We start from the raw sequence: 9,919 nt of genomic DNA on the forward strand, positions 1-9,919 counted from the left end.
AAAAAATGAATAGGGAAATTATTTTGGATGAACTGCTCAGTGACTTGCAAAATAGTCTTCAAAACCAACATGAAAAAGAATCGTGATGAGATCGTGGAGTGGATCGTGATCCTGTCTGAAGTTAAAAAAAATTTAGAAAGATAGCCTAATTATAAAAACTTTATTTTATTACAAATCATTTTGAGTTTGGTGCTATATAAATTTTTTTAATTTACATTTCCCCTAGACAACGGATTAGGCTAGTTAAAAAAAAAAAAGTGTGGTGATTTACAGCAAGCTATAGTTGTGTGTGTATTTTTTGCTGAGTTCCCTTATTCAACACGGTCAAAGTAATTAGTAATAATGGAGGGTCACTGTAACTGAAACCCTCTTATAAAACAGCAATCCACTATTAAGTTTCATTAAATTAAAGTGCACGCTTACGAGTGCTTCGCTCTCACTCCTGTTTGATGTTTTGAAACATGGTCTTCAACATCTTTTGGCTGTTGAATTGAGAATCATATCTTATCAAAACATCCTAACCCTTCACGTCTATCTAGACTGGATTAGTTGTCTATGTTACCTAGACAGGAGTTTATTTCCATTGCCAATTGCACTAACAATGCTAAGATGATATGTATGTTATGTATATATTTATATAGCCTATATATACACAAACAGAGCTGCCAACTCTCAAGCTTTTACCGTGAGACTCACGCGATTGACACTTTTCACACGCTCTCACGCCACACGTCCATTTTCTCACGCACAGAAAAATCGCGAAGCAAAGAGGACGGAGACCGACAGACTAGACAGAGCAGGTTGATATAAAAAAATCTCAGCTCTCGGATTCTGTCAATTTTATTACGAAATTCAAACAATAAATACCGTTTTGGCGCTTGCAAATGTGACGTGGCAGATCCCTAGCGGCACGTGCACCGATCATCTCTACTCTACTCTATCTCTAGTAAATAAACACGAACACTGTTGAAAGATACAGTACAACTTACCGAAATGTATATTCCTCATACATAATATCAACCAATCAGTGTTTTTCATCCGCGGAAAGGGGTAAATAAAACAGCTGGAGAACTATCATGTCACATAACATTTACCTCAGGAAAGCCATTTAATGACCATAGGCACGTTGGAAAAAAAGAGCTATAGAGAGTATTTTGCTAAATATGTGTAGGCTACTATATTACATATTTATTATATTTTTACTTATATCATTAAATAAAGTTGTTATTATAATAAAAACGCATTATATTTAATTTGAGTTATTTTTAACCTTAAATAATACCACCAGCTGATAAGGCTCTCTGTATGTAGGCCTACTGTACAGTACTGTTACAGCATTAGGTGAGATTTATTTTTTCTTGAGAACAACTAACCCCTATCTTGTGTACCCAATATTTATCCAAATGAGTCAATATTAAATAAAATCACAAGAATTTAATTGAATTGAAATCGTGAAATGTGTGTCAAGCAATAATAAAAAAACACATAGCTTACCAGAAATTGTACCGTGTAAACATTGTAACATGTTGTCACTAAACCTAATAAAATTCAGTTTAAGTACTAAAATGTTTTGACAATCACAATACACTTATGACAATATATATATGTATATATATATATATATATATATATATATATATATTTATTTTTACCACCTACAGCAGTTATACTCTTGTGAATGAATACATCTGTATTTGATGCATGGAAAATATGGAATACAATAATGAACCTACATTTTCTGTGATTTATTTATTTGTAACTAATTAGGTTACTCCTAACAAGGTGATATATTAAGGTCTGGGTATAGGCATACAATCAGTTCTCATAATCAACGTGTTCTCCGTGGATGCAGGAGAAATTGGGTTGCTCCCGGTCACCAGTGAGCAATCGAACTCGGGTACGGAACAGGCAATCAAACCAAGTGTAAAAGTGCCCTTAAACTCTGCTAAGTAGCCGCATATCAAACAGAGTGCGTATGAAGACCCCTGTCCACCGTCGGAAGCACCTACAATGGGTACGCAAGCTTCGGAACTGGACCTTGGAGCAATGGAAGAAGGTTGTCCCGTTTTCTTTTACATCAAGTGGACAGCCGTGTCCAGGTGCGCTGTTTACCTGGGGAAGTGATGGCACCAGGATGCACTGTGGGACGATGACAAGCCAGTGGAGGGAGTGTGATGCTCTGGGCAATGTTCTGCTGGGAAACCCTGGGTCCGATCAATCATGTGGACATCAATTTGACACTTGCCACATTGCCACCTACCTTAACATTGTTGCAGACCAGGTACACCCCTTCATGATAATGCTAACATCTTGGTGCCAGATCCCCTTCAGGGTCTTGTAGAGTCCATGCCTCGGCGGGTCACGGCTGTTTTGGCAGCAAGCGGAGGGCCAACAGCATATTAGCAGGTGGTCATAATGTTTTGGCTCACAATTTGATTACTTACAAATTGTAGTTGGTTACTGATTCCAAATTACATGACAAAAATTGTAGTTAGTATCGTAATCTATCACATTACACAATTACGGTAATATAATGCGTCTGCTTTTTGATTACTTTTAACTTGTGTATCACATTGATTTGAATAGGATAATCCTAATCCTAAAATCTCAGGGGTACTTCAGGTCTACTTTAGGTCAAAGAGGTTCAGTTGACAAAAAAAGTTGGGGAATCCCTGCATTGCATGTAATTATGAAATTACATGAATTTGTATATTTTAATGTGTTTGAATTTCAAAAACCTTCCAAAGACAGTAATGCATGGTTAAATGTGTTCGTCAGGAGTTTGTTAGATATGCAATGTTGAGAAAACACTTCATAAGTGAAATGATTTCTGTACATCCAGTGATCAAATGCTGTGTGGGTCTCAGTTTTTAGTGACAGGCACATGACTAGTAGCTGGTCTGAATGTGCAATTCCACAAACCTGGAAGAACCTCTCAACGTATATAAGCACTAGGCTTTTCTAGAAAGAAAAATGTAAGAGATATAAAAGAAGTAGTAGGGAGAATCAATAAATAATGAATAATTTACTGCCATTGTGAGAATAACGTAATCATGCAATCAATAAAAAAGGAACTATTAAAACTGATTATGAGTATTTTAAATTTATGATTTCACTTTTTTAACTTTAGTTAGTTTGTAATGTTGCTGTTTGAGCATAAACAACATCTGCAAAGATCCAACGTTAAAAGATAAATGCAAATAGAGATATTTTCTTTTAAAGTAATTGCCTTTTAAGGAATACAACAAACGTCTGGTAGGGACTACATCGCGCTTCTTCACAAACCCTAAAATTGACATCAACCCAGCCCCCGGTGAGGCCATGTTGGGCTGCTTTAGAGAAGAGGAAGAGGAGTTGCCGCTGTTTTTTACACTCCGGAAAAAGTTTGTCCTAAACCTGACGAACTTAGAAAGGTTACATTTATATTTAACACTGTTCCTTAACATTATAACCTCAACGTTTGTCTGTGCGCTGCACATGTTACGGAGAACAGCTTCCAGAAGAGAGTACAATACAGGCTATACGCACAAAAGCTTCTCCTGAAAGACGTAACATTCCCATATTGTCGGGACAATCTGTTGTTCATGGATCACAACTTGTAAGTATGTCTTATTAATTGTAGTTGTGTTTTCTATTAACAGTTCCCATTATAAGCTTTATGTAGTTACTACAGTAGGATAGCTATGATGTAATTGAAGGGCAATGCTTTGCCTCCGCCTGCTAACTAACATTGATGTGGTGTTTACTTTAGCTTTTGTAAGCTCTTGCTTTCGTAACTGTTTTCCGACAAATATGATTAAATGGTGGATAACATTAGCCTGGGAAAACCCAGACAACTTCTGGCAAATTTAGATTTGCTCTGCAAGTAGTCTGGCAAAGAGCTCATTCATGCCCATTTCTAATCCGTCGAAATCGCGGCACCAATCAGAAACGTTGAGGCGGGCTTTACATGATGACGATCGCTCTGATTGGTTTTAGGTCTATCCAATTGCACCCAGAGGCATTTGAGCGACGTTCGTTAAGCGCACCAACGTTTAAATGCATTATTATATTCAAATTGCAAACACATGAGGACAGTCTCCATGAAAGACCCACTGGCAGATGAACGTGCTACTACATTTCTCTCCGAAACGGTAGGAAATTAAATTAGATTTAACAGAGGATTTTAACTGTGACAAGATGACTGACAGGGCAGTTTACATGACAGGATGCACGCGAAAGATCCGTCCGATAAAGATGACGAAGTAGTATGTCCCAAAGCTTGCCTACTTTTTCTACCTTTTCTTCACAAAAAGAGTACATACTTTTATGGCGTAGTGTAACTTAGGCGAATTGGGACGCAGCACATGGCTTTACACGATGACGATCGCTCTGATTGGTTTTAGGTCTATCCAATTGCGCCCAGAGGCATTTGAGCGACGTCCGTTGGTGACGCCCCTTTGGAAATGAGTTATTAATGAAGCTTTGCCAGACCATAACTCAGTTACTACTGAGAATGGTCTGGTTTTAACCAGGCTAGGATAACATCGTATCTATAAGAAAATTACAACAACAACAAAACATACCACTCTGAAACATCCTGTGAAATCCGTGCTTGCAAAGTCTGTGCTTGAAATCCTCTTGTTCGTTAACATTGTCAGGGTCTGAATCGGGCTCGAAATGGTTTAAAATTGATGCCATCGTAAATTTTTATGGCTGCATCTGAAAACTGATAAATGCTGCCTTCGGAGGACACATTCCAAGGTCGGAAGGCATCAAGGCATGTCCGAATGCAATGTTAGTTTCACTTCCTGTCTCCTGAGATACCTCCATCTGATCGATTTATGAAGGCAGTATAGATGCATGCATCCTTCACTGCCTTTGATATCCCACAATCCTTTGCTTTCTGTAACAGTTGAGCTAGAAAAATGAATATGGCGTCTGAAAGTTGCGGCTGGTAGTCAGTTTGTGTGTAAATGTACATTTTTGATCAAAGTTTTCCACTTATGTCATTTTTAGCGAGAATTTACTATTTTAGTCATTAAATATTCACTTAGTTTTCACCAAAGCTCAATCTATTTTGGTGTAGAATAGATCATATAAAACTGTTACGCTGCCTCAGAAGTCTGTCCGAAATCAGTTTCGAGATGTACCTTCATGCGCAAACTCTGCCTGCAAAGTCATTGCCTGAAAGGGCAGCGAGGCAACAAGTCAGCTGGCTAAGCTTTCGGACACACAGTCCGAGTAGAGACTGAGTTACATACATCTGAGTAGAGCTTGTGGTTATGAAGGGGTGTGAGAAGCACTGCCAATCACAACACATTGGTCAGCTAACCAATCACAGCGCATTTCATATTTCGGAAGGAGGGGCTTCATCGAAAATTACGTGTTCAACCAGACTAGGTAGAGAGGAGCTGTAATAATGTAAAATATGTGAACATATTTTGAACAATCAAGTATGAAAACATATTCTAGAACACCCCAAAAACAAAATCAAGACTTCGTAAAAGGTCATAATACGACCCCTTTAAAATGTAATAATTACAAGTACTTCATTTTAATTTGATTATCTATTCCAGATTACATATTAGTTACTACCCAGTGTGACATGTATATATATGTATGTATGTATATATATATATATATATATAGTTTCCTATTTTACTATAACTGTTTTATACTATTAAACAATTTCATAGTTTCAGAGATCTTCAATCTTTAGCTTCTATCTTAAAATACATTACAACATGATTTACTGAACAAATCATTGTTTAAAATTGAAATAACGAGAGCATAGTTTGAAATTTATTTCAAATGCCTTTATTTTTTTAAGGCACATAAAAAGTCAAATGACACCTACAGAATACAAAACTGCACTTCAGCACAACACTAATTCTAAGACTATAATTGCATAGATTTCTACAGCAAAAAAAAAAAAAAAAAGTATTGTGTAGTATCGGGTTCTGATTAATCAACAACTTGTTTATAAAGTACACTAGAGTGTACATGCTATCACATAGCGCATTCATTACTCTACTACACCTGATCAAGTACTTAGTACCTGCTTTCCCAAACACAAACAATCTGTATGCATGCAATATAACAGATTGCTACAGGAAGAAATCAACCTGTACATTTGCCAATTTGCCCATTCACACCCAAACCGAAAGAAAAATCACACTCTCTCAATGCAAACGTCCCACTTAAGAATTCATCACAAGGCATTACAAATAATAACCATTCAAATACACCCTGACTAGCACAAACGGTTATTAGTCCTCTTACTCTTTATTTCCATAGAACAGTAACAAGAACAAGATGAGAACACATTATACACATACAAATGATGTTTATTACAAAGACTTTATTACAAATTCTCAAAAACTCACAAGGATGAATCTGAATTTCACATTTTTAACTGAATTATAAAAAATATTATTAATATTAATGTGTACTTAAGTATAATCTCTGAAAGATAAAACACACAAATATGTGTAATTTGTCAAAGGCATTTATTAGATACAGAGATTAGAAAATAAGTGTTTTATTTTCCATTTTTTGTCATTCGGAGAAGAAAATATTTTTTCTTTCCAGTTCCGGTGTTCCAAGGCCTCCTCTCCAAAGAGTCACCAATTAGAGTAAAATACGGTTAATAGCTTTATTTTTAAACTGGGAGTACACTGTTTTTTTTTTTTAGCATTATTTCATTATCGAATGAAACTCACTTTATTTAGAGAAAAATACAGTTGTTACCTAAACCTTGTATTTATATACTTTTGACAAAACCACAGGTATAAGGAAGACTGATATCAGATATGAAGTGATAACTAGATCTCCAAAGTCTCAAATCTTTCCAACTGAATCTACAAAAAGAAGCTGAAAATTTCCTAAGCTTCTGAGGTCTAAGCAAATATGGTTATTCCATAAAACCGCAGCGGTTGAAATATTAATATCTAAACCTGCTACTACACCACACAACCCGCATCTGAGGTATCCTCCTCCGCATCCTTTAGAGAGTCCACCGGTGATTCCACTGGCGTCTCCTCGCTGTTTCTAGAGTTCTGGAGGACGAGCTGCAATCTGGTCCAGACTTTGGGGTCTCCACTATATATGGCCTCCAAGAAGAGGTCAGTCTGAGCCTGCAGACTCTGAAGTTGGGCCTGGGAACGTTTGTTCTGCCGAATGAGTTCCTTTGTGCGCAGTGTGATGCCCAGCAGGCCCGACCGATTCAGAATATTATACGTGTTGCAGAAGCGTTTGTGTTTGCTGGAACTTGGAGAGAAGTCATCTGAGATATTCTCCCCATCACTGCTCTGGGCGACTGAAGAACTGGGACACTTCTGAGGGAATGAAGCGAGGAGGGAGTGAGCGCAGAGTGAGAACGGTGAAGTGGTGGTATGGGGCTCCTGAAGGTCAGAAAGCCTGGATGAGGGGTTTTCCACACCTATGTCTCCCAAAGAAGCAATGCTAGGGTCTACTCCATAACCCTTGAATGTCTCAGAGTCATCCTGCTTCAAAGAGGAACTGTGGAAAGGTTTATCATCATAACAGCGTCGTTGATGTCTACCACTATGACTGTGGTTTGCCCTCTTATGGATGGCACCGGGACCCTGGTCGACTGTAGACCCTTGTGAAGGGTGTGGGACAATTTTTGCAAAGGTGTTTTGCATGGGAACATGCTTTCTGGAAAGTTTCTGCTTGTCAGAGCTCTGGCTGCTACAGTCACTAGTGGGTCTGACTGGCTGAAGGAAAAGCAGCTGGGACTGAGGAACCATATCCAATGAAGTGTTTAAGCTCCAAGGTTTTAACGCAGGGGCCACAGAGTTTGGCTGAAACAAGAATTATCAATGAACAAATTTGTAAAACAGATACTCTTTAGTTCACATCCACAATAACAGGTGGGTCAATGATGTGTCTAATTTGTTTATTCAATGAAAAGACAGCCAAACAAGCAAGGAGCAAAGTTTGACCCTTATAACGTACCATGGAAAAATGTCCATGATATTTAATTAGCCGCAACTGGCACCAATAAAATTATTTGTTGTGAAATAATCTCACCGTATATCAATATCTTAGATTAAACCAGGATTTGTACAGATTCTGTAAAATGAAATTCCAGGACTTTCAAGGACTTTTCAAGCACTACTTTTGGGGATTTTAAGGACTAAAATCAGCACTTATCAAACAATATCTTTATTATTTTTATTTATTTTATTTGTTGTTATTTTTTAACTCAAATTACATATATATTAGGGCTGTGAAAAGATTAATCGCAATTAATCGCATGCAAAATAAAAGTTTGTGTTTACATAATAAATGTGTGTGTACTGTATATAATTATTTTGTATATATACACACACATGCATGTATTTATTTAAGAAATATTTGCATGTATACACTTTATATATTTACATATAATTTATATTATATGTAAATATAAATATTTGTGTTTATAAATAACACATTTTTCTTAAATATATACATGCAAGTGTGTGTATTTATATAGGGCCTATACAAAATAATTATATACAGTACACACACATTTATTATGTAAACACAAACTTTTATTTTGGATGCGATTAATCTTTTCACAGCCCTAATATATATATATATATATATATATATATATATATATATATATATATTATCTGATGTTTCACTTCATCGAGATCAAGCATTGAACAGTGCTGTCAGGCATGGGAAATCCCCTTAACCATTGAAAGGATACTATGACAAATATATTGCCTTCCTTATTCAAACTGTTTTTATTTCCATATTTTATTTGAATATATGATTGACCTGAAGAATGAAAGTTGTATTTATATACTTATCATAAACTTAATATCATGCGAAATAGCTCTGTATCTCAGACGGGCTGCAGCGTGAACTTTACGTGAAAAGATTGTTTTTTTTTTGTTTTGTTTTTAAATTAAACACTAATTTCATATATATATTGTATTTCAATAATTCAAGCGCTTTTCAAGTACCTCTTCAAAAATATTGCCGTTTTCAAGGGTTTTCCAGGACTTAAATCTCAAAAAGTCAAATTCAAGCACTTTAAGCACCTTGTACGAACCCTGTTAAACTAAACCAATTTCTGAAAGGGTATGAAAACTTGCTTTAGAGAATAAGTCAAATGCATTTTTTTATACTATTAAATAATTGATTTTGAAACAGATTTAAATGTACAATATTAGAAGTTTCACATTTTTCTTGCCTACTTTAGCTGGCCGCATTACTCTGAGTAATTCAAAGTACATAAAAAACATGCCATTCATAGACTAGTTCCAATGATTTACAGACATCTCTGATCATATTCAGCTTATTCTTGGTCATTTTTCTGTAAGGCAAAGATGCTGAGCGGCAAGCACTGGAAAGTATTCAATCTAAGAATCACAATGTAATGAGCTGTAACTACCAGCATATTAACTAAATACAGCTTTATGGTTGACCGAAACAATACTATAACTCAAACACAGATGTTTCAAGAAAAGCAACTATGGAGTTAAGTGACATACAGAATTGTATGAGTGTGTAATACCTGATTGAGGACAAGGTTGTTCATTACGATCATGCGAGAGACGCCTGGATGTGAGCCAGGAATGAAAGGCACCCGAGGAGCGGTCGGCACGCTTTGAGTACTGGTTGGTCCCACGTCTTCAAAGTCTGTCTGGTCCAAAGCACTGTAATATCCTGAGCTGGCATCTATGGTAGGAAAATAGTGTTAAAAGTAAAACCTAGGAATTATGTGCAGTTATACACCTATAACAAGCTAATTACGGACACAATTTTAAAAATATAGTCAGTAATGGGGAAATTGCATATAATTACACCACTGCATTTGAGAAAGACAAGTAGAGCACTATATTTTGCTTTAAACCATAATACACAGAAAAACAAGGGCTGTGAAATCCAGTTTCTCCAGTAACCTGAGATTTTG

General features: G+C 36.4%; 1 protein-coding gene across 1 annotated transcript in view; it reads right to left on the bottom strand.

The window, feature by feature from the left end:
• Positions 1 to 5,790: 5,790 nt before the first annotated feature.
• cipca (CLOCK-interacting pacemaker a) overlaps positions 5,791 to 9,919 on the bottom strand; it is a 5,769-nt gene continuing 1,640 nt past the window's right edge. Inside the window, exons 3-4 of the mRNA XM_084393811.1 lie at positions 9,521 to 9,684; positions 5,791 to 7,808 (exon numbers count right to left, since the gene is read on the bottom strand). Coding sequence (XP_084249937.1) covers positions 6,945 to 7,808; positions 9,521 to 9,684 — 1,028 coding nt within the window. The 3' untranslated portion in view covers positions 5,791 to 6,944. The remainder of the gene's footprint in view (positions 7,809 to 9,520; positions 9,685 to 9,919) is intronic.

This window comes from Rutilus rutilus, assembly GCF_951802725.1.
Source record: "Rutilus rutilus genome assembly, chromosome: 21".
Lineage (NCBI taxonomy): Eukaryota > Metazoa > Chordata > Actinopteri > Cypriniformes > Leuciscidae > Rutilus > Rutilus rutilus.